Genomic DNA, 26690 nt, shown 5'->3' on the forward strand with positions numbered 1-26690 from the left:
TTAAATTATCTGAAATTGAGCTTAAAACAGCTTGCTTAAGTTAAAACAACCAAATTTTAAATCAGAGTAAGCAAATGAGGAAAAGAGATAATTGCAACTGTAGAGATGAAAAGAAAATATATTTTTAATTTAAAAACTGTATTTTGTTCAGAATAATATGCATAGATTTTTTCACAAAAATTAACTGTTGAAGATTACTTCTTGTATCTCAGTACAAATAGATATATGAATAAAGCAACACTGGATAAAGTTTTGTTGAAGTATTCTTTGTACACATTAGTAGACATACTGTAGTTATTCAAGAAAAAAATAAAAGTTCCATGATAATTGGCATTCCTTTTATATTAATGTGAAAAAAAGAAGATAAGCAAAATGTTGTGCATTACATAATAGTCTTTTCTTTTCTTTATACACAGTATTATATGAAGAAAAGATTCTGTTATCTTCTAATTATAAATCCTGTTGCTGTACCTCACTAGCAAGATGCTTTTGGGATGGTTACACCATCAAGTTTTAAGGCACATCATTGGTGTGATAGTTGAAATGACATTATCAGTGCTTTGTATTGTATTTCACTTGTTTTAGATTAAATTTCTGTTGTTTTCATTAAAATTTCACATTTTATTCAAAATTAATTTAATTTGAAAATTAACTTTTTTAACTTGAAATATTTTGATTTGACGTTCAGTTGCTGTAATTTGAGAATGAAAAGGTGCAGTCTTTAAATTGAAATTTTATGTACATACATACCAATATTTTACACATCAACATGATAACTTGTATCACTGAAATAATTATGCAGTCATGATATTACTTACGGTGGTATTGTGTATAATCCATGTCTTCACCATCAGGTTGAGGTGGTATTGTGTATAATTCATATATTCACCATCAGGTTGACAAGCTGTCCTTTCCCACATTGTTTGAGATGCCATACAGCAAGTGGGGTGCTAAGACCTGCACACTCTGTGAGGATGAGCGCTACTCCCGCACTGGTGTTTGTATTGGTTGTGACGCTGGCATGTGTAGAGGCTACTTTCATGTTACCTGGTGAGGCTCTTTCTCCCAAATATTTCTTCATCACATGGCTATTCTATTTGTATAACAGTTTTTCCAACACCTCACTCAGTCTTCATTTTTGAAGCCAAGACTTGCTACTGACCAGCCTTATGTATCACATTTGGACTTATGGATTTTCAACCTAAGAAATTTGATCCATGTGCATTAGTCAACCCCCAATCTTTTGCCTAAATATTTGGCCTTCAGAACTTGACCTATACTTGAAGAAATTGGGTACTTTATATACACTTTCTTGACAACATAGAGGATATTTGTGTAGCATCTTTATTAATCTTAAAGTTTGACAGATAATAATGAAGGATGGGTTCTATATGCTATATGGTTTTAGTGCTCTTTGTTCTGTATTTCAATCCCATTGTTGAGTTCGAGTGTAAATTCTTTCATTAGTTGTGATGTATCAATAGGGAGCCAAAGTGATGATTTGATTCTAGTTCTAAACTTAACTCAGTCCCAGTTTTTTATTTATTTATTTATTTATTTATTTTATTTATTTATTTTATTTTTTTTTTTTGTCATGGCTATAGAATTATGTCTAGTGTGGTGAAAGAAACCGTCTTTCATCCACTAATGATACAAAATATTCATACCACTTGCAGCTTGCATCTTTAATTATAAAATCCACCCTCTTCTTAATTTACTTTGTTCTCTTCACAACCAAATTAACATATTAATCAAATTAACATATAAGGCTACTTTAGATAATACCTTATTCAAATAGTCTATTTTGTATATGTATGTTTTATTTATTTATTTTTACTTGTACCATTTTATGATGTAATGGTAAAATTTAAATAATATGTGATGAGTGAAGAAGAGCTTTGAAACTTAAAACAGTGCCCAGCGAGAAGGCTTGCTATCAGAAGTAAACCATGGGGAGGCTGACCAAGCAGATCCTTACTATGCCCATTGTAAACTTCACACTGACCGGGAACTTATCAGGCAAGTACTTTTCTGTGATCATCTTTTTCTGGGAATTTAAGAAAAGTAGTGTACTCATGCATCAGTTCTCTCTCTCTCTCTCTCTCTCTCTCTCTCTCTCTCTCTCTCTCTCTCTCTCTCTCTCTCTCTCTCTCTCTCTCTCTCTCTCTCTCTCTCTCTCTCTCTCTCTCTCTCTCTCTCTCTCACTATGTTATTCCAAATGTGTGAAAAATTGTTATCTGCTAAGATCAGTTTTCATATGTTGTTTTATAGTTATTGTTCAGTGAGAAGTTGGAGTAAGTGACGAGATTTCTTCAAGAAGTATTACCATAATGAGCAACAGTTTTTCAGTTGATAGAGGGCTTCAAACATTATAAATTTTATTTATTTTTTCAGACGAAGAAAACGAAACTGGCTTGCCCTGCAACTTCACATGAAACAAGGAGAGGCAGATAAATCTGGCTCAAGCCAGGAAACTCAAGACAGAATTCAGCGCAAATTAGGTCGCTACAGAGATAAATATCTCTTCAACAAAAACAATAGACCCACACCATGGTGTACGATCCTGTATTTATGTTTTACTGCTGTTGTTATGATATATTAAGATTATCAATTTTGTGGCATTTTCTTTTGCATAATCATATACTTGTAACCTGCTTTGTTTTATGGGTTTTGTTATCTGTGCCATATCCCATCCACACACTGCTTTCTCTCAAAATTATGCACATGGAGCCTGATCTATGCTAGTTACCATGTCTTTTTGCTGTCATCACTACTCACTTTAACAGCCCTACTTGCTGCCTTGCTCATCTTTGAGCTTCCACTTGCTCCTGCCTAATTTTTAGTGTGTTTTCTCTTTCTTCATTACTATCATCATTGTAGTCGTTCATATTAGCTTCACAGTCATTAATATCATTGGCAAATTATATGCATCATGGATTAATTCAGCTAAGGTAGGAGCCCAGCAGTTCAGAGGAGAAAGCCAGGTACACCCTTAAGTTTGGTGGATGCAGGAAAATCCTGGTCAGCTGTAAAGGTGGCACACAGTACAGCTCATCTATGTACATACAGACCATGATACAAATTCCAGAGTGAATGATGCATGGTAAATTTTCATATGAGATATCAAGTGATTTCAGAATCACATTTCCAACTCATCCAGACTTAATTATAGAGCTTCTTAGAGTTGTAGCAGTGGAAGGAGATGGGAAATTGATAGTATGTGAAAGCAACTTCATTTGACTAGTTTTCATTAGCGGTCTTTTCCACAGATCCTACTCAGAAGATGCCAAGAGCTCTCTCCACTTCAGCATCCCTTTTTCGGTCGCTGCTTCACAAGACAGAACTGATGGGCTTAAGTACAGAATCTCAGCCCCTTCACTCTACTAGTGTTGGTGACATTAGAAAGAAATGGCATATTCCTCCTGCCTTCAAGTAAGTTCTCCCTGCTTGATATTTAAAAAAATTTTCAATTTTTATTCCCCTCACCAATCTTTACAATCATAATTAGCATATATATATTTAGCATAAAGGTATCTGTAAGTTTTTGTGATTATTGGAGTTTTTTTTTTGTAATTTATTGACTAAGTATTTGTATGGACGTAGTGACAGTCTGGCTGATCCTATAATATTTATTTAACAGAGAATAACTATACAGTGCTTAGCAAAAGATTTGATGCCTTGGTGATTGGTCTGAAACATTATGGCAAGTTTTGTTTGTTGCATTTTTTAGACAAATATGTCAGATAAAGTTGTGGCACTTGTACCTGTTGGATTTTGTGACTTGATTCAATATGGTTTCTACTAATTAAAACCACTTAGTTTATACAGCCCCAGTCATTGCTTTGAAAGAGCTAGGCAAAGAAACTAAGGAAGTCAGTGAGTTGGTTGGTCAAACAAAGTTGAAAGCAAGGCAGTGGTATGTGCATCATAGGAAGGAAATTAATGGTTTGCTACCTGTGCCAAGAAAGAAAAAAAAAAAAAAAAAAAAACGACTTTTTTGAGAGCTGTGAATGTGGTGAAGTGCTTTGTGGAGTCCATCCAACATGTGATACCAAGACAAGTAAAGAAAATTAATACTGTGGTGTTTGATGGTGTAAACAAGTAAAGAAAATTAGTACTGTGTTGTTTGGTGGTGTGAGAATGAGTGACAAGCCTTTATATCCCCTCATGTGATTCATAGAACATTACCACACTGTCAACAATGTTAGACCAACCAACTCACTTATTTCCCTAGTTTTGTAGCATGTCTCCCTCAGAGCAAGTTCATATTGAACCAGCAAAGACACAAAACCTATGTAAATTTGGGCATATTTGTATACAAGAGGGAAAACACAACCAGCCTTGCTTGATGCCCACAAACAACTAAGGTGCTGGCTAGTATCAAAGCTGTTGTGATTTCTTGAAGGCTGTGCACCATTACATCATACACATTTCTTACAAGAATACAGTGTACTAAACTACTTATAAAGTTTGTGTTTTCAGCAGGATGTGAGATCTTTTTGTCAAGCACTGTACATAGACCAGTCAGTGAGCAGCTTGGCAGGAACAGAACAGTAACAATTATCGATGTGTGTGTGTGTGTGTGTGTGTGTGTATTTAGTTGTATTGCACAGGGCATGAGCCAAAGCTCATTTTGTCTTGTCTCCATAACCATATTTATCCAGTTTCTCTTCAAGCATGTGAACACTGTTTGCCAAAACCATCTCTTTTTTCAAATCATTGCAGACTTCAATAGTTCGATATGGGAAGCTGTATTTCTTGATGTCATTCAAACATCCACTCTTCTTTATTTTTTTCCCCATGCCCCCTTGTCTGTCTCTCTTCCTCCTCCATATATGGTACCAAGTCATTTCTGTCTCATTTTCCTATATTGTTTATTAATTTGTACACTGTTTTTAGGTCTTCTCTTTCTCTCCTCTCTTGTAGTGTTGGTAATCCCATCTCTTCAAGTCCTTCTTCATAGCTTAAGTCTTTCAATTCTGGTAACATCTCTGTTGCTATTCTCTGTATTTCCAGTTTCCATATATTTTTTTCTATGTAGAGCCCAAACTACTGCTGTATATTCCAGTTTAGGTAATATCATGCTTGTTATAATTTTCTTCATAATTTTTAATCTAAATAGTTAAATGCCATACCATTGTTTGTTAACAAGCTGTATGTAGAGCTGAATATTCCGTTTATGTGCCTTTCAGGTGATAGTGTGTCCTGGATCATTACTCCCAAATCTTTTTCTTCATTACTTTTTGATATTATTTCTCCTCCCACGAAGGTCTCTTTCTACTTTTCCCTATTTCCAACATGGGGCATTTTCTGGCACTAAATTTTAGTTTCCATCTTTGGCTCCATGCATGTATCTCGTCAATATCCTTTTGTAACTCCTTGCTGTCATTTTCATCCTTTACTATTTTCATTATTTTTTCATCATCAGCAAAAAGTTTTATATTACTATTTATATCCTTTGTCATATTATTTACATACATTTCAAACATAATAGGTGCCAACATAGATCTTTGCGGTACCCCACTTGTCACTTCGCACCTTGAATTAATTTGACTTGAATTAATGTCTGAATACTGTTCTCATTTCCCTCCCTTATAAATAATTATCCATCTGTCACAGTGTTGCTCCCTTTAGTCCTTCATTCTCTAACTTCCACATAAGACTTTTGTGGAGAACTTTATCAAATGCTATTTTGAGATCCAGGTATACCACATCAACCCATCCGTCCCACCCTTGCAATCCATCTATTACTTTTGTATAAAAGTTCAATAGGTTTGTGACACAGGATATCCCTTTCCTAAATCCAGTTTTTTTTTTTTTACACCCATCTATCTTTAATTACTATTTCATAAAGCTTGCTTACAATACTTGTTAGTGACATTGGTCTGTAATTTAATGGTTCCACTTTATTTCCCCCTTTGTTTATTGGGACTATGTTAGCTCTTTTCCATTCCCTTGGTACTTTTACTTCTTTCAGTGAGCTGTTAATTATATCCCATATGGGTTCCTCCATTTGTGTTCTGCATTCTTTTAATATCTATCCATTTACTTGATCTGGTCCCATAGCTTTCCTAGCATCCAGCTCTTCCAGCAGTTTCTTGATTTCTTGTCTCTTTACTTGCATCTCTTGTATTCCCTCATTCTGTGATACCACTTTCAGTGCCACAAAATCAGTTTCCTTTATAAACACAGACTGAAAACTCTGATTCATTAGTTTACTTATCTCCTCAGTAGTTTCATAAATTCATCCGTCTCTTCTTAATGTCATCCCTATGTTTCATTTTTCCATTTATATATCTGTAGAATAGTTTGAGCTCTTCCTTGGATTTTCTTACTATGTCACTTTCAAGATTTCTCTCTTTTATTATACTATATTCATTTCTTGCCTTTCTGTATTCTTCCTTAGTATTTCTGTTCAGTTTTCTCATCATCTTCCTCCATGTTCTGTCCTTTTTTTTCTTTTTTGCTTCTACACACCTGGCACTATATCATTGCTTCCCCATATCATGCTTTCCAATTTTCAGATTATAACTTGGTACAAACTGTTGCACCTCATCTCTATACTTGCTCAAAAATATCTCATATTTTTCTTGCTCTACTTTACCTTCAAATAGCTATTTCCAGTTATTTTTTTTTCCGTAAAATTTATTAAGCTCTGCATAGTTTGCCTTAGCATAGTTCTGTCTCCCATTTCTAAATTGGTCATTCCTGTGCAACACTGTTTTCCTCCTGTAGTACTATTTATGTTGTCACATGATCACTTCTTCCCATGGGACTCAGACAATGTATACTTGGTCTACTTTCTGGGGTTTTCATAAACACTAAGTCCAGCTGTGATGGTTCTTCTCTGCATCTTGTAGGTTTGTCTCATTGTATTAACATCATGGTATGCATTTTCACTCCATGACCCAACATTTTCTTTCACTTCCATCTCCTCCCAGTTAATTCCTTTAGTGTTGAAGTTGCCTACTAAGAGCACTTTCTTACTTTTCCTTATCATTTCTTCTATGCTATTTTTTGTTTCTAGTTGCATAATTTTGTATCTATTGGTCTCCCATGCATTAATTTTTGATGGTATATACGTCACAATAATCTTCATTTTTTTCACTTCCTTTGATCTTAACACTCAAAGTTTCTGCCATTCCATCACCATATTCCACTTCCTCAACAACAATATCCTCTTTTATCAATATTATCACTCCTCCACCCTTTCCTTTTCTGTCACTGCTCCATGTCCTTCCTTTGCAAATCTCAGCTTTATTTCCTCTTTTAGTTTGGTTTCCGTTAAACATACTACATCTGATTTATTGCTCTTTAGGTAGTCTTTAAGTTCCAGTAGGCTCGACACCAAACCATCTATATTTGTATAGGTAATTTTTAAGCTTTATTTCCTCTTTTAGTTTGGTTTCCGTTAAACATACTACATCTGATTTATTGCTCTTTAGGTAGTCTTTAAGTTCCAGTAGGCTCGACACCAAACCATCTATATTTGTATAGGTAATTTTTAAGCTTCCGCTTGGTGATCTCCCGCTTTGTGCCACCATTTCCTTACTTTCATGTCCACAACATGAAACATGAATTTCCTTGCTTGTTCCTGTGTTCTCTCTTCGTTTTTTGACTGTTCCTCCACTCTCAACTCTTTCACTTTACTTCTCTTTTCTTCGTTCATGTCTCTTTATCTATATTCCCCACATTCCTTTTACTTTTGCCAATTTTCCTGTTCTTTGTAAGACATGTTCATTGGTCTTGTTTCATTTTCATCATACTTTCCAGTCTTGCAAATTTGTTCAACCATCTCCTCTCTTTCTCCTGCCACTTCTGCTATAATTTCTTTAGCCCTTTTCACCTCTTCTTTCTCTCTAGCTATTTTCATTGGTAGGTTCTCCTTGACCCTAAATATTACCATATGCATCTTTCTCTGTACCATGTTTCTCTATAAGATTACTTTTTTCCTTTATTATTTTAATCACTTGCTTTTCCATATCCTTATTGTGTTCCTGTTGTTGTTGACTTATTACTCCATATCCACTTTCTGTTGTTGTTCTCTCTTTTCTTTCCGACTTTTGGCTTCCTCTGTCACTCTTTTACTTTCCCAACCTTAATCTCCCTTGTAAAGCTTTCTTTAACTCCTCATTCTCTTCCTTGAGTTTCTTGATTTCTTAACAGTACTTCTTGTTTAAGTCTACTATCTTCCCTGTTGATATCACTGACAATGTTTGACAATGTTTACCTGTACACAACTCCCATTTCACCCATTCAGCCACTTCCCGATTTACACTTCACTTCCCCTACACTCAAACATCACACGATTCCCTATTATGGAGACCACACTCAAGCTCAGCCCACTGTACAACCAAAACCTAGGTAAATCCTTTGAGCTGTTGTGGCTGCGTCCAATCAGCTGGGTGGCACATCTGTGTGTGTGTGTGTGTGTGTGTGTGTGTGTGTGTGTGTGTGTGTGTGTGTGTAAGTATCAATGAATGTGCACTTGGTAAATATCCAGATGGTCTAGCAAGTGCACATTCACAGATACTCATACACATTAGTACACATGATGTACTAAAAAAAACATCACCTTTGTATTAATATTCTGTGAATGTAATATTATAATACCTTTGTTCATTGCAGTGTTGAGTTCATAAGTTACTACCTGGATCGAACAAATCGATTAACAGAGATGAAGGATCGCTTGGATCATCTCCTTACAGAAAATTCTCAGTTGGTTGAAGAGGAGACACAGCTCAGGATTAAGTGAGAATTTTTCAAGCTTTTTATTATTTTACTAATTTTACAATTTGAACATTCTTGTTGAAGTAGACTAAATTTCAGAGATGTTCAAGGACATTAGACTTTAAAGGTTGGCATGTATATAAAAAACTCAATTATATGTTGTCATCATTGTTGTCATTGTCATTGTGTTTGGTTAAAGCTACCCATTGGCAATTTACTAAGCTGTGTAATTAAGTACTACTTGTTTGTTTTCTGATTTTTAGAGGTTTCTTCAGTCTCATAGCCATGTTGTTTGACTTACTTAAGCACTTTTTCTGCTTTCTCTCTCTCTCTCTCTCTCTCTCTCTCTCTCTCTCTCTCTCTCTCTCTCTCTCTCTCTCTCTCTCTCTCTCTCTCTCTCTCTCTCTCTCTCTCTCTCTCTCTCTCTCTGAGCAGTTTACTGTACTTAACTTCATTATTACAGTGATATATTCAGTCCCAAATTCTCTTTAGAATCCCCTTCAGTGACTTGGCCATAATAATTCATGCTTGCATTGCATTATCCACCTCATTCAGTAGTTTCTTGCCACCATCATCTTAAGAGACTGAATTTTGTTACTATGAAGTGGCACACATCTTATGCTAGCATCATCATCCTCAAGATACTGAATGTTTTTACTATAAAGTGGCACATATTTTATGCTTTAAATACAGTGTACATTTCATTTGCAGGGAAAACTCCTTCATTGTAGGTAGAAGATTTAATCCTTAAAAATCTCCCCATAATGTGGTGCTCCACCATTTAAACCATATGTAAGCAATGTAGTCACCAAAAATTAATCACATTAATTACTCATCACAACAGGTGTAATCAGATGGAATGTGAATGTGAAAATCTCAAGTCAGAGAATGATGTACTTCTTAACAAGGCCTTAGAGTTGCACGATCTTCTCAAGGGCCTGGCAGGACGCCCTTTGCCATTGCCTCCTGTAGTGGCAGCATTACACAATCCCCCAAGCCCCCCACTGCCAACGAGACCACTCCCTAAAGGCAGTTTGCGAGGACCAATTATTACAAAGGCAGCAGCCAAGATGATGACAGACCATGCCCCTCCTGTTGGAGGTGAGTATTGGTCCCAGAGGCTGCAAGGTCAGCAATACTGCCATTTTCCTTTGTTGCTGGATATCTTAGTATGACATGGGTCTGATTCTTGAGTTTTCCTTTCTTAAGGGGACTGTCTGGCCAAAATCCTAAGATCGCTATTTGTCTGATTTTCAAGAATCCAGTACATTGTGCATAATAGTGAGGATACGTTACATACTAAGTTTCGTGTGTATCACATCATAAATAATCACATTAATGGTGTTTTTGCAATTTTTTGAAAAACTAAAATTTTGATACAATGGAACCTTGGTTTTTTAACTTAATTTGTTCTTGAATGCCCTTTGAAATCCAAATTGTTAAAAAACAAACTATTTTCCCCATAGGAATTAATGTAAAATAGATTAATTTGTTCTCATGTCTTAGCTGGTAATGACCAATGCTCCCACTGCTAAGATGGCCATTCCACATCTCCAGCTTAGACATTTTTATCCAGGAAGTGAACAGTTCACGCAGGAAAGCCACAGAATGCCTGACTTCTGATCTCTCAAAAATTTTCTGATTGGAGCAGAGCAAACTTGGTATTGTTCATTACCTCAAAAACTCAATTCCTCTATCTATCAACTCAACACAACCTTCCAGACAGCTATTCCCTCTTCTTCAGTGACTCAACTGTCCACCTCTTCTACACTGAACATCCTTAGTCTGTCCTTTTTTTTTATAATCTAAACTAAAAACTTAACATCTCATCTCTAGCTAAAATAGCTTCTATGAAGTTAGGCATTCTGAGATGTCTCCACCAGTTTTTCTCACCTACCCAGCTGCTAACTCTGTACAAGGGCCTTATCTGTCCATGTATGGAGTATGCTTCACAGCTTCACATATCTCAGGGGGTTCCACTCATACCGCTCTTTTAGACTGGGTGGAAGCAAAAGCTTTTTGTCTAACTGACTGTCTTCAGCCTCTTTCTCATCGCCACAGTGTTGCATCTCTAGCTATCTTCTACCGCTATTTTCATGCAAACTGCTCTTCTGATCTTGGTAATGGCATGCCTCCCCTTCTCCTGCAGCCTCGCTGCACAAGACTTTCTCTCACCCCTATTCTGTCCACCTATCTAATGCGAGAGTTAACCAGTATTCTCAGTCATTCATTCCTTTCTCAGGTAAACTCTGGAACTTCCTGCCTGCTTCTGTATTTCCACCTTGCTAAGACTTGAATTCCTTCAAGAGGAAGGTTTCAAGATACTTATCCTTCAATTTTTTACTACTGCTTCAGACCCTGTTCAGGAACCAGCATCTCAGTGGGCTTTTTTTTTATTGGACTTTTATTGCCCTTGGCCAGTGTCCCTCCTACATAAAAAAAAAAAAAAAGTGACACTTAGTGACACAGAACTCATCAAAAGATGTTGTTTAAATCATGCAGGCATTCTCTTTGTCAATGATCAAGTGAGGGAAGGCTAACAGAGTGACACAGAGAGAAGCAACCCACTCACTTCCAAAATGAAGGTGACCATAACACTTAGACATCTTGCTGCTGGGAAAAGCTACTTGGAAAATGCAATTGTGCAATAGTGATGGCATTGTGGGAAGTTTTTGTTCGAAAACCGAGTTGTTTGGAAAGGGAGACGTTCAGTAACCAAGGTTCCACTGTATTTGTTATTTCTGAGACAAAGTTGATGGAAAAAATTGAAAAGTGAAGTACATTCAGTTATAAATAATTTGTTGGGAAGGATTTTAAAAATTTCCTTGAAAATTTTGTTTGCAGAATTTTTAAAATTTTGGTCCAGTCTAGAAAATGTTGCTAATTTATAAATATAAATAACCAAAATTTTTAAAATCTGCTTCCAACAAAAATAGCAACTTTATCATTATTTCATATGCAAAAGTTTCATTAGAATTGGTGCTGTGGTTGGCAGGATATAATGAAAAGAAGAAAAAACGATGAACAAAGATATTTGCAGATAAAGGCCAACAACTATTTTTGTCTTCTATTTTTGCTTTTTCTGCAAAACAGCATCCATTATGTATGTTATGTCATGCATTGACTCCTTATGGAGCAATAGATGGTATTCACAAGATATTTTGGAGTAACTAGCTGGCACTTGGTCGCCTTTCCTTTGCAAAATATTATACACTCAAAGGCGTGGGTAACAGGAGGCCCTACCTCCTTCATTGTTACCAGGTTTTCCTAATACCCTCTTGGCTCATAGTCATTGCTGAACTGAAGCTGCTTCTTCACCTTCCTCTTCTTTCTGCCTACAACTTGCTCAGTTTCCTTGTCACTTATTTCCATGGACTGGAAGATATCTGGGTCAGTCCCTAGCAGGTGTGTCACCAAGTTAGTTTCTCTGCCAAAGTTGTGTTTTAAAGTCATCACCCGAGCCACAAACGTAATTAAAAAAAATGGCCTGGATGTTTTACTCTTGAGCATTTGGTAAATAATTTTCTATGCAGAGACTCATTTAAGAGCAAGTGTGTGTCTCACAGGATCACACTGCAGCTGTTGCAGATAACTGTCACATCTGTGTCAAAGTTGACATGTAGGGTGACTGGGAGTGTCCCTACAACCTCTTCTGGGACACTTCAACTGTGCTACAGTTGCAAAGAAGAGATAATGAACTCCTCATATATCTTGGTTTGTGGGATGTTATCTTTCAACAAATCAAACAGTTTCTTGCAGGAAGAAATAGGGAGTGGAATTGAAGTTTTTGCTGGTGTAGAAGCCAATCCTGAGGTAGACATTGAGGCAGATGCATAAGAAAGTGGTGGAGTTGAGGTGATGGTGGTGGTGGTGACACTTAGAAAGTGAGGTGAGTCACAGCAAGGTGAGACGGGGTGGCAGCAAGCGCAGGGCGGTCAACTGGGTGCCAGGCACACGAGGTGGTGGAGGAGGCTGGCTGACAAAATTGCTTTTTCTTCTCCACTGCTTTCTCAAGGTTCTTCAACTTTATCATGTTGATCCTCGGTATCTTCCTCATAATATTGATGGGAAAAAAGAGGTCTTTAGATGCAGGTAGAGTAAGATGGATAATTGAGATCAGATGGGAGAGATAACCTACATAACTTCTCTCTTTCTGGCATATCTGGTACAGCCTGAGGGGATATGTGCTATTTATAACCAGTATAGTCACCAGATGTCTAGAGATGACAGTGAATACCATGTAAACAGAATATTTTGTCGTTTATCAGTAATAATAAGGCAATATACAATGCCTGCGTGTAGGACAGCAGAAGAGCATGACATCACGGGAGAGGTGAGAAGGAAAAGGGCTGTAACACCTTTATTTTTGTGAATTTTGCAAAGAAACTTCATCATAATAAGGTCAAATGATACATGATACAATTATTTTTATTTATTTATTTTTTTTTTCAAACTTTATTTTTGCAGACTGTCCCCTTAAGGCCATGGTTTAAGTTGTAACCTTATTTATAAAACTGGAATACAAATAAAAATAATATTGTTTCAAGTATCAGCAAGCAATGCAAAAACAGCTGTTATAGAATTTTATAGTTTTAATTGTCCATATTAATGACTGGTCTTAATCAACAGCTTCAAGACATATTAAGGCTTTCAGCTTCAGCTTCAGAGGCAAAAGAATGTTTATCCTATGTCTTATAATTATTTTTAAACTAATTACTCATATCGGTGTATGTTATATGAAATAACTGTTTTATACAATATGTTCAATTTTTTTATATTTTATTATTTTCAATTAATTAATTAATTAATTAATTGATTAATTAATTAATTAATTAATTGATTAATTGATTAATTAATTTATTTATTTTTGTCTTTACCATGAAGTACATATTATTTTTATGATGTGTATGTTGAGACATTTACAGAAGTAATGTCCAACTTTCCTTATTTGTAATATTATGAATGGATTCATGTGATGTGAATATAGCATTTATTGTAGTTTCACATAATGATCTATGGATACCAGATTTTGTAACATGGGTAAGAGCTAATGTAGCCTTGAATATAGACCAGAAAACCAAGTGCAAGTAAGATTTTTTCTGGTCTAGAATGGTTCCATGATAATGGTGGCATAACTTATACAAGGATCTTTTTCCAGAGATGGGAACAAACAGCCTAACCCTGAATAGATGTCGGGTGTGTCAGCTAACAAAGGAGCAGCATTTATTAATTGAGTGTGACACCTGTGGCCATTACTACCATTTATCGTGCTTGGATCCTCCCCTTACACGCATGCCAAAGAAAACAAAACAGATGGGATGGTAAGCCACATTTATTTGCCACATTATTGTATAATAATTTAGTTTCATCAGTGTAATCATATCAATAAGTACTGAAAACACAGTAAATTAAAATCAGAAAAGGCAGATGAATGCCTGTAATTGAAGTACTAACTTCCTACAAAGTAACAATGAATTTCTCACTTTTAGGCAATGTTCAGACTGTTGCAAGTCTTCTGACTCTGATAAAGCTCCAGAGGTGGACACAGCAGCACCTCGTAGACTCCGCAGGAATATCAAAGAACCTGCCAAATTCTCGCCTTCTCTTGCTTCGGAAACAAAGGTATTGAAAGTGCACACACACTTAGTGGAGACCATCCTCATATCTCCCTTTCTAGGTGTAGGTCTGAATCCCCTCAGGTTACAAAGGATTTTCACTGATATTGAGCAATTACTGTTCCCCTTGGGCAAAAGGATAAGGTTTATTATGTATGTTTAGTTTCAGCCATACCCATAGATTGGCTGTATGAACTCAAATCTTTTTCCAGATGAGTAACAGCTGGCACTCATAAGTGATCAAGACTTTGGTTAATTACACTATTATATTGGGAGGGATCAGAGCTAAACAGATGCGTAATGATGGATATGAAAGTCTTTACATACAACTTATTTATTCCAGGGAATTGAGGGTGGAGAGAAGAGCCAAATTGGCAGTTCAGTATCAGCCACTTTAACGTGTACAAGTGTAACCCCAAGTACAGATGACAAACCTCCAATACACCTGTACCACCCTGGAGTAGCCTCAGTCTCTGGACCTCCAGAAGAACCTTCAGAGGCTGCAAGTATTGGTGGCAAGAGGAGGAGAAGTTCTGATGGTAAGAAAGCAGCAACAAAAAAGCAAAAGAAATCACCTGGGGATATAGAACACAGTTCATCTGAAACAGTTCCAATGAATGCAATGGCTGAGCCCATTCCTGCCAATAAGATGTCACCAACAACTGCTGCTGCTCGGGGCAAAAAGGGTCCTCAAGACATGCCAGGACAGGATACCCTTCAGACCAGCCAACTGGAAACCAGGTCATCTCGAGGTAGAAAAGTCCATCCTGAACCACCATCTCCTGTAGTGTCACTGCAGTGTACTCTGTCCACAGCAGCACCCACAGTAACCACCACATCTTTACCTGAGAAATCCACAGCAACAGTAACACAGAACTCGGAGGTCTCTTCACCTTGCAAGAACCGTCGAGGCCAGGGAGACTCAACTCAGCCACCTATACCAACTCAGGCCACCAGCTCTCCTTCACGGCAGCGAAGGCAACCTTCAGAAGCTGGTGAAGCACAGCCTCGCCCTCAGATCTCTTCCCCAACTCGTAGCCGGAGACATCAAACTGAATCCAGTGCTGAGGCAGCTGCAGAAGCTCAGCAGGCTATTCCAACATCAGCAGAGTCAGAGACTAATCAAACTTCAGGTGGTCTCCAGACATCAGTTGCTGAAAATGCTGAGTCCAACTCACGGCGAAGAGGAGCCTCCAGTATTCATTTGGACACCAGTGTGGAATCACTGCCATCAGTCACTTCACTGCACTCTCCCACCTCTGAATCCTTCCATAGTGCAGAAGATGATCCATCCTCCCCAAGGAAAGAAAAAAGGCACCGAGATGGAAGCAAAAAAAAGAAAAAAGACAAGGACAAAGAACTAGATGGAGTTAAGAAAAGAAAGAAGCATCATCATCGGGATAAACATGGCATGGGAGAAATGGCATCTGAAATCCTCACACCTTTCAGAATAAAGGTTTGTATGCCATGGTTGTCATAGAAATGGTATGAATAGGTATTTAATCCTTATCTCATGCACAACTTGTGATAAATTTTACTATTTCCATTTGTACTTTATATTGTTCTAGTTTTTTTTAAAAAGATACCATCACCTGAAGTTCTCTCCTTCTGAAATGTACAATAACTGAAGTGAGAACAATTTGTCATTCCTGGGAGTTAAAGATATATTTTTTTTCTGATGGTCTTACCTCTGTATTATATTTAATGAATAGCAGTAAATATATGAAAATATTTATGCTAGGTAACCTTAAGTTATTGAGATCTTCTCATGGTGAAGTTTACAGTATGCTATAAGAAACTTAATAAAAAGTAATAATAATAATAAAGATCAGAATATATCCAGCAACCTGTATTGTTAATCTTTAGGTGTTCTGTTCCCTTTCCCAAGATCTTTCCAAACCAGAGAATTGTTAATTTCTGTGGTAAGGTTTTGAGATTTGGATGATTGCATCAATAATATAAACATTAGTATCTTCATTAACTTAATAAATACCTGAACAGATCAAACCACTACCACCACGACCTATGGATGAGGTGGCCCAAGGAGCAAGTGCAGCACCTCCAGCCCCAACCACAAGCCAGGCCTCACTGGGTTCAGTCTCCTCAGCCAACACTACCACCACTACTGCTACCATTACCACCTCTACCTCCTCCAATACTGTCTCATCCACTACTAGTACCTCAAGTTCCACTGCTGCTGCCACTTCCAGCACTACTTCAACCTCAAGTTCAGTGGTTACCCATTCTAATTACCAAACCAGGACACCTCCTGCTGGTTATCCACCTCTCCCTCCAGGTTACACCCTGACTCAGCCAATGGCTCCACCATCCTCTACTTCCTCCTCCAATACCAGCAGTAGCACTGCCACTGGCACTCACTACTCAACCTCCACCTCAAGTCAGGCCTCTACGGTGAGATTTTCCTATTTGTACATTGTAGACAATACTCATATATCATGAATGGTTTTTATGCTGTGGATGCTGGTTGCTTAAGTAAACCAGAGTTCTTACTGTGAATGATTGTTAATGAGTTTTTACCACTTTTACTGTAAGGGCATGGTGTAGATAATTTCTGATTTCATGTAGCAAGCACTATGTTAAGCCTCTTCTCTCAAGTACAGTCATGTTACCAGTAATGCACAATATTCTAACATGAATCATGTCTAACACAGGGAGCCAGCTTGCTTCTGAGTCATATTGTAATACAGGGATGAGCCACAGCAAGCCACTGACAAGTTTGTAATGGAGGGTGCGGTAACACTAACGCTGGGGAGGGGTGGCAGCATGCTGCTGCCACCCCTTGCCACCAACAGTTATGCTAATTTAGTGACTGATTGGGAAGAGGGGCAGGATGCAGTCACCTCCACCACCCTCCTGCCACTTAGTGAAGCTAGTTTAATAACGGGTGGGATGCAGCACCTGCTGCTGCCACTGCCATCCACAGTGATGCTAGTCTAGTGACCAACCAGGGAGAGGGACAGGATATAGCAGCTGCCACTGCCACTTACAGGGATGCTAGTTTAGTGACTAACCAAGATGAGGGGTGGAATGCTGCAGCTACTGCCGCCACTGCCATCCACAGCAATGCTAGTTTAATGACTGACCAGGGAGAGGGGCAGGATGCAGCTTCTGCTGCTGCCATCCAGTGATACCAACAGTGGGCATTCATCATCTGTGTGTAAACAATGGCTGTGTAGTTTTTTTAATGATTGTTTCTGTACTGTATTGGTAATCCAAGGTTAGCACTTAATGATGTTCATAAGTATCTAAAGTTAACAAGGAAGTAAATGATTCAGGTATTTAAAATATGCATAGGTGATATGAGATGATAACCGTGAGTACTCAGTAAACAGTGGCTCAGTGTGTCTTTTTAATGACTTACTGTATTACACTGTTTTTTTATTTATTATTTTTTATGTTATATGAATTCTTATGTATTTATTGCCTTCAGCTTTAGGCATAAAATTATTTGAACATTATAGTTAGTCTGGAGATGGTTTAATTTTTCTGCCACTAGTTTCTTTATAACGTAATGTGAATTGCATCTAATTTGGGCCATCAGCAGAACCTCACCCCTGTTAGTCGTGACCTGATTGTATTCCAATCTTGTACCCCTGTGTTATCTTTCCTTTCACACCCATAGCATCCATTCCACTTTAATATTTTATTCCTGTTGTTTAATTTCTTCTCATTCTTTATGACTATCTCCATCGCTCATGTGATCATTACCTTACCTTTAATACAAGCCTCTATATGTACATTTTCATTATCCTTACCATATATTTCATTCACACAAACGCTTTTCATATTTTATCACTGCCTATATCCTAAATCCATATCTCACTTGTACTAAGTTTATGCTCAGATACAAGAAATAGAAGATGGAGGAGAGAGAGAGAGAGAGAGAGAGAGAGAGAGAGAGAGAGAGAGAGAGAGAGAGAGAGAGAGAGAGAGAGAGAGAGAGAGAGAGAAGTGTTTGCACTATTATATTTTAATCAATGCCTTATTTACCTTCATACTTACTGTTGTTCTTTACATCCATCATACTCACCAAAGATTCTCTGATTTTCCATTCATGTAAGGCTTTCTCTTGTGCATTGTTCATAATTCTACATTTACATGAAATTTATATTTTAAGTTCATTCATCTCAGTTGCACACATTTCCTGCATCAACTATATTTATTTAAATAACTATTTCATATATATATATATATATATATATATATATATATATATATATATATATATATATATATATATATATATATATATATATATATATATATTAGTAGTAATGAAATAATGTGCGTGTATTATCAACTAATCCTCTAGGTTTAATTCTTACTTCTCTTTGGCTTTATTTCTTTCAGAGTCATGCCAACACATTCAGCACAAGTGGAGGCTCCAGTAATCGCAGGAGATCAGATCCCAGTGATCCTCAACAATTTAGCAAATGTGATGTGTGTGGTGAGACTGGGGGAGTCACCAATACAGTCTCGTAAGTTCACAAGGACTGTTCTTTATTTTATCAAGTTACAGGACTACCTGTATTTTTGTTGATAAGTATATTGCCCTGTTGTAGATATTTAATGAAGAAAAATATGGAAAATATAAGAATTTCCTTTAAGAAAAGCCACATACTCAGATAAATTAAAGATCAAGTCATTCTAAGTTAGAAATATACTGTTGTCAAACAGTTTTAATACCATGGTTTACAAGTTACAGGACACTTAAATGTGAATGTGCCAGGAGTTAGCAATTGGTATTGCTATCTTGAGGGTGTTACTTTTTATTCACTCTTGGGTAAATTATATAATCTTTCTAGGATGTTGATGTGATTACACATAAAGATTTTCATGAAAAAAAAGATGGAAATAAAATTTAAAAAACATGGTGTATCATTTTAGCAATTAATAGTTAAAACAATTAACTCCATATGGCAACATTTATCAGTTAGACATTGCAGGACAGGACTTTCTAGCCACTTGCCTTTGATGCACAGTTATATTTAAATGTCCTGTAACTTCTAAACTTTGGTGTTAAAGAATGGAATAGAATATATCTGACGTAGAATAGAATAGCTTGATCTTTCATTTCTTTGAGTATGTGAATTTCCTCACAGGACACCCTATATAAAGCAAAACAAAGCAGACAAGTTATTAACATATCTCACAGCTGCATCTTTCACCACTGCATTGTCTTACTTTCATTACCACAAGCCATCATCTCACCAGCATTAATTCGTAAGTCTGTGCAGCAGAAATCAACACAATTATCAATATTTAATAGGGTCAGATGTGAAGTACCCTTGTATGTTGTCACTATTAGAATTTAGTAATGAGATGTTTTCTTTTAGGTGTGATGAATGCAACAAAGCCTATCACTTTAATTGCTTGGAACCTCCTCTCAAGAAATCCCCCAAGCGTCGTGGATACTCATGGTTCTGTGAAGACTGCGATAGTGCGGTAAGCACCATAAACCTGGCACACATCCAGTGGAATATAAATGCTCCTTAGTATCTTCGAATGCATTAAGTAACCTGTTGCCATAATTTTTCACAAAGCATGAATTTAAGATCATGCTAGCTTACAAATCCTGATATTTTTGTTTGTATGGCATTAAAACAATTCCTTTAAATTATCTATGAATTATTTTTTTCTGTTTTGTAATTATTTTGCTTATATATTCTGTTAACTAGTTTTACATTATATAAATACCAGTTGTGTATATAACATCAGTACAATGTAAAGAACTTTGCAAGTTCCCTCAAGAATAGAGAGATGATCATGATATAACTGAGATTGTCACAGTCCTATTGATGGATGACTGAATGCAAGTGTGTCAGTAACTAGTGTATACTTAACTCCTACCAGGACTCATTCATACTTAAACATCATAATATAAAGCTATAATGAAATAAAAATTCAGGGTTATGAACCTTGACAAAACTGCAATAAATTGTTTATGATAATCCATTGACAAATGCCTTTAAGTCATGCAAATCTAAAATGGCAGTGTGCAGAAAGAAATTTGTTTCCCTAGAGCACAGGAGTAATATTACATGAAGGATGGGCAAAACTGTGCAGACACCATGCAGTTGATTCATGTACTCCTCCATTTTAGGAGGAAGAAATTTTCAGAGAACAAACATGAAGTAGTTTGGGGAGGGCAAACTTGATCACAAAAGAATGACTTGCTTACATGTCTTACTCTGGAATTTTACATTTTCATGAAATGGTATTGCACTTATATTAATACTGTTAGTGATTGTGGCTGGTCTTCCAAAAGTGAGAGTTGGTATATTCTATCATATGAGCCATCTTCTGTATTCTTTATCTATGTTGTAATTTCTACCAAAGGGTGGTGCTGGGCTGAGGATTCCCTCACCCTTGTCCACTTTTCCCATTCTTGGGAATGGTAATGGGATTTACAGGTGCATTGTCAACTGCATTTGTACAAGAAAATTGTTTGGCTACATATTGTCTATTTAGCTTTTCTTAGTTTGATGCAAGAATGGGAATATTATGTTTTTTTTTTTTTTTTTTTTTTTTTTTTTTTATGTAGGAAGGATACTGGCCAAGGGCAACAAAAATCTAATAAAAAAAAAAATGCCCACTGAAATGCCAGTCCCTTAAAAGGATCAAAGCAGTGGTCAAAAATTGGTGGATAAGTGTCTTGAAACCTCCCTCTTGAAGGAATTCAAGTCATAGGAAGGTGGAAATACAGAAGCAGGCAAGGAGTTCCAGAGTTTACCAGAGAAAGGGATGAATGATTGAGAATACTGGTTAACTCTTGCGTTAGAGAGGTGGACAGAATAGGAGTGAGAGAAAGAAGAAAGTCTTGTGCAGCGCGGCCGCGGGTGGAGGGGAGGCATGCAGTTAGCAACAGGAGTAAATCAGATCTGCTGTTGGGGCATGATGCAGAGATATTCTGGTATGTTTCATGACTGACACATGTATGGTATGGTCCATGAGAAGTGATCCTCTCTACTGAAAGACATAGAGGCTTAGATGTGAAGAAATGATTGTGGATGTGGTAAGTGTGTAGTGCCTTGTCATAGCCATTCTTGTGGGGGATGTCAACCTGTTATAGAAACAAAGTTCATTAATATCAAGCATTAGCTCTTCCAATAAAATTTCTAAGTAATGCTAAATATAATATGGTAGCATTTCAGATAAAAAATTTGCTACCAAGTAGACTTTGGTGCTATTTTACAGCACTCATACTATTATTTCAACAAGTGCTGTTAGTGTGTCAAGAAATTTCACACAACTTAAATTAATATCTTTAGTGCTGGCACAATTATGAGGAGGGATGTACTATTATGCTCACTTCTTAGTACATATGTCACATATATGATCATCATTATTGAAATAAAATGCCCACAACAAAAAATTGTTCACTTGGTACTGGAAATACTCAGCATAGATATAGTCAGTAGTTCAATATGGAGGAAGTGGAGTCACTGGAACTTATAAATAGTCTAACCCAAATTAATAGAGTAAAGGTGTATATAATGTAAATATTTTCTTTCTTTTAATTTGATTTGTATATTGTGCTTTCATGCATGCCATCTATACAAATTCATTTCTTTAACTTGCTTTTATTGTGAATGTAATTGGGTAATTGTAAGGTTGCTTGGTGCTCTGTTTATTTATTTTTTTTTATTATTTTTATTTATTTATTTTTTTTACCATTTTGTAACATTCTTAGTAATTTATAAGAAGACTTCCCTTACCTTACCCTTCATCCATTTTGTTGCTCACCACTTCCTTCAATTTCACAGCATTTAAGATTATGTTCAATCATTATTTCTGTGTAGTAAAGTATTTGGACTTTATAATTGAGCACATGCACTTTTCCTAAAAACTTTTCCTAAAAACACACAAATGGATAATGTATTTATTTCATATTTCATTTCCTAAAAACATACAAATGGATGTATTTATTTCTTATTTCAATTTTTCACCAATTTGTATAGACAGTTTCATTAAAAGAATTTGCTCACGTCAGCCATTCATTGCAATTTGATTATTTGTATAAGTGGTTTGTACTTATTCCAGAGGAAGTCTAATTATATCACATATCACTTAGTCATTATAACACACACATGTAAAACCCTATATTTTAAAGGGAGACATAATAGTATACTGTGTACTGTAAAAGATGACTCAAATGGACAGAGCAAGAGGTGGGACCCTTTCCTTTATATTTTTATCCATCTCTCTTTAAGGAATATTTCAGTTTGGTATATAGATAAATATGCTTATACAGTCTCCCTCTCCTCAACTTTTTTGGGGAAGCAACAATAAAGTCTCTCTCTCTCTCTCTCTCTCTCTCTCTCTCTCTCTCTCTCTCTCTCTCTCTCTCTCTCTCTCTCTCTCTCTCTCTCTCTCTCTCTCTCTCTCTCTCTCTCTCTCTCTCTCTCTTAATTTACTTTGTAGCCCTTGGGGAATATTGTAAAAGATAGCAGTTGGTATCAGTGCAACTATTAATACAATATTTTATCCTTGTATTTATATACCAAGCTGACATCCTTGTAAAGAGTAGCTTGGGCAAAACAAGGCAAGATGTGCACAGACATGCATGCATGCCTACACATGCATGTGCACACACACACACACACACACACACTAATCTCACAAAACTCCTGCTTTGAAGTATATTGAAATATTCAAGACAATGAACTTGTACATGGCATGAAAATCATAAGGTGATTATTTAACTTTGGTAATAGGCAATAATTATGTTGCACTTAAGGATTCTCAAATGAATTAACTGGTGTGATAAAAGTGATTGAGTGAGTTGGGAGAGGGTCATTCATGGAGATCAAGTTCTGCCTCACTAAAATGAAGGAAGAGGCGGGGGGATGTGGCTTCTAAATTAACTTTGCCTATGACAGGAGCAGAGCTGATTTTAACAGATACTCCTTTGTTATGCTATCACAATTCAATATGCTATCACAATTCAATACCCCTTAAGTTCCATTTAATCTGATTTAATTGTTAAAACTATTTATTTTTGGCATTCAGACATAGATATTATATGAAGTCCACATCTGTCATCATCTCATGCTGGAATGGCCCTCTGTAGTGAGTAGATGATTAAATCTTTCTTAAATTTTTACTTTGCCTTCTTTAAATTATCTTGTATATTAATTACATTTGATTTAGGGTGATATATTCCTAAAATTTAGAAAACTGCACTTGATGTGGGATGCCTTTTTTTTTTATTTACATTTTCTTGCTTTCAGTGCCTTTCCAATCTGTTTACTTTTATTTCAAATTTTCCTTCCACATTGTTCAATGATGCTCTTCTTTTTCAGACTTAGAGACCTGAGTGTATTCCTGTCCTGTGGACACGAGCAAATTTCTAATGGTTGTGGGATCCTTCTGCTCTTTCTTCATTACATTTCTGCAGTATTTCATATGCAGGTGTAATCTGTACAAATATGTTGATAATTTAATGCTGCAATATTATGCTATTTATAAGATCTTGTTTCTACTCTGGGAGTTTCATAGTATTATATAATATTTCTCATATAATTTATTTTTTTAGCTTTTATAAATATTTGTGTTTAACTATATACAATTTTACCACATGATATTAGTTGCAAACTTAGGTCACAGGTCACAATCTTACATGATATTTTGAGGTCATGTAAAAAAATATTTATTTTTGATCAGCAATGTAGATGTACAAATTCAAATAACTGACATGAATAATACAAGCACAGAGCTTTTTGGAAGATTAGAATATAATTCAATCATTATTTCATGGCTGTAAAAATAGACTTGGCATTATGCAATACAAATGCCTGCCCTTTCTCCCCTCTCATGTCTTGTTCTAATCAGGTTTTTTGGTTGCTAATTTTAAGGGTCACAGGATGCAGATGTCAGCTACTATAAAAATTGACAATTCGATATAAATAAACAATTAAATTAAAGTACTGTATGGTGAGAAACTTAGCACTAACTTCAAGTTACTGTGATTCATTAGTGTATTATCAGGAAGACTGGAAAATTTTGTAAAATGTGGTGCCTAACTTCAAATTATCGTCAGCTAACAAAAATCAAAATAGGCTGCAGCACCAGGCACAACACTTCCATTGCAACAACATTCATAGAGGCTTTTGTAGTATTTTAATCCCATTCCTTTAAGCATAATATTTTCATCCTGTGCAGTGTTCAGGGGGATTATACCCCCACTTCTCAAAGTTGGGATATGGATCTGAAATCTGGTGCTGCACCAGTCAGTAATTGTATTTATCAAACTGCAATACTGGACACTTACCAGAACCTCATGCAAGTCACAAGAGGCTTCTGCATCAGTGCCCCTGCAATATATGCAATCAAATGTACTTATACCAAATTTGTGTCCTCAAGAGATAAATGATGTGGAAGGGAGCAGTGGCCAACAGTGCAGTGGGTCTGATGTTTACAATATTAATTAATCTATTAAGGGAAGTAAGGATAAGCCTCATAAGAGAAATATTTGTTCTGGATAAAGTGGAACATCACCTATGACAAAAAATTATTTACACAACTGGAATGTGAAATGAAATCAAATGTGAGTTCTTACAGCAGTAATTATCAGATCATGAGATATGGTCTGAAATGCTTCACACAACTCTACACTATTTTGCATTTCAAAATGTTTTTTTGTTGTATATTTACAGCTGTGTGGTAAAACCTCAATATAATTATTGTTAATACAGTGAATATGTGATATAAAGAACAAGCATTGCTTTTAACTTCTAGATCAGTATAAACACCATATTGTGAGAAGTTGGTAAATTTTGCTGTTTACAAAAAAAAGCATAGCCTTATAAACTACAGGAGCAGTGTTCATGGATCAAAGTTATTTTGTAAAAAGTTAAAAGCATAAATGTAAGCTGTGTAAACAGCAGGTCCACTGTACTTATCCCACCGTTGAGTTTGTCCCAGCATTGAGTTGGGATGTAAGAAGAGAATTCTTCCCAGCTTTCTTACATGTTGCACCCTTAGACCTATGGACAAGGTATGTCTCTCATTTCAGTTTCAGTGAGGTTAGTGTTTACTGTGGTCCTCCTGTAGCTCTTGTGATAACACGTTGGTTGCCACTGGTAATGTCATGATGTTTTCTTCTGCAATGATTGGAGCAAGAAAAGTACTACAATCATGACAGTTCACCAGTTGTTGATCATCTCTGTATAGATAAATAGCTGTAGTCCTAATGGTATGATACTGTTCTATGTAAAGATACATAGCTCCTTCAAAACTGCCAGCGTAAAAAATATTAAGTGTACCAAGTGTTAAAAACATACTCTGAAATTGAGAAAAATTAATAGGTTGCAGCTAAGCTAATTTCTCCAGTTTAGTCTAATATAAGCAGAAGATATAAGTGATCACTGGTCAGACATATTAAGAACAATTTTTTTTTTGTTGAAATTGAATAGGGGAGTGAGCCTGGAAAAGTTAGATCTCAGGCATGTTTGTTACAGCATTCATTGATTGAGGATGGAGCTGTAAGTTCGGAAGATATTGAGCATTCAAGTCCAGAGTGGTAAAGCTATTAATTACAAATTGTTTTTCCTTGTGTAGCAGTACATCATAATGCTTTTGAATCAGTCATAATACTTTTAAAGATGAGCCCTGTCCCTAGCCTTAAGATGGCTCTATCTCCTACCTGATTGGCACAATTTCATGAATAAGTTAAAATTAAATAAACATGATTATGATGAGTATTATATAAGTAACTATGGCAGTGCAATTACTAACTATTGAGAAATAAGACAGGGAGAAGTAAAAGTTAACATTTACAGCAAAACAGCAGCCATCTCCAAACACTTCACACTGGCTAGTGAGAAGTAAAAGTTAACATTTACAGCAAAACAGCAGCCATCTTCAAACACTTCACACAGGCTATGTGACTAAGGGAGTTTTCAAGACATAAATCCAATTATTTGTATTAAATTCTATGCCTATCATTCATACGAATTTGTGGCATCTGGAGATGAAGGGGCGACATCACCAAAACCTAGTTTTGGATAAATCACATTCAAAGTTTAGCTATGGTGTACTACACTTTTCTCTTGACTTACCAAATTATTGTTTTATCCATTTTAATTGTATGGCCTAGCTGTTTAACATTTATTTATTTTCTGAAAAATAGATTTTATTGCTAAATTTTTATACCCCAATTTGAAAACTGGTTATGGTAATTAGAATACCCATTATGTATGTATGTGGTATTTTTAAAATCAATGTTTTTCACCTAAACTACTGTATGAACCGTTTAATTGAAAACTAAAATGCTGAGTTTTTATAAATTTTTATAATGAGTTGCAAATTCTTACAATATTT

At 36.1% G+C, this 26690-nt stretch overlaps 1 protein-coding gene across 4 annotated transcripts in view; it reads left to right on the forward strand.

Annotated features, from left to right (window-relative positions):
- LOC135103626 (PHD finger protein 14-like) overlaps positions 1–25677 on the forward strand; it is a 41618-nt gene extending 15941 nt beyond the window's left edge. For 2 of the 4 annotated variants that reach the window (XM_064010128.1, XM_064010131.1), the window contains exons 5-16: positions 896–1050; positions 1915–2019; positions 2395–2555; positions 3270–3432; positions 8629–8751; positions 9575–9858; positions 13889–14051; positions 14220–14352; positions 14689–15801; positions 16347–16757; positions 18717–18844; positions 19703–22543. In XM_064010128.1, coding sequence (XP_063866198.1) covers positions 896–1050; positions 1915–2019; positions 2395–2555; positions 3270–3432; positions 8629–8751; positions 9575–9858; positions 13889–14051; positions 14220–14352; positions 14689–15801; positions 16347–16757; positions 18717–18844; positions 19703–19862 — 3099 coding nt within the window. In that variant the 3' untranslated portion in view covers positions 19863–22543. Of the gene's footprint in view, positions 1–895; positions 1051–1914; positions 2020–2394; positions 2556–3269; positions 3433–8628; positions 8752–9574; positions 9859–13888; positions 14052–14219; positions 14353–14688; positions 15802–16346; positions 16758–18716; positions 18845–19702; positions 22544–23671 lie in introns of those variants that run through there. The other 2 variants (XM_064010130.1, XM_064010129.1) reach the window with 2 other exon arrangements.
- Positions 25678–26690: the final 1013 nt, after the last annotated feature.

The sequence above is a fragment of the Scylla paramamosain genome, chromosome 9 (assembly GCF_035594125.1).
Source record: "Scylla paramamosain isolate STU-SP2022 chromosome 9, ASM3559412v1, whole genome shotgun sequence".
Lineage (NCBI taxonomy): Eukaryota > Metazoa > Arthropoda > Malacostraca > Decapoda > Portunidae > Scylla > Scylla paramamosain.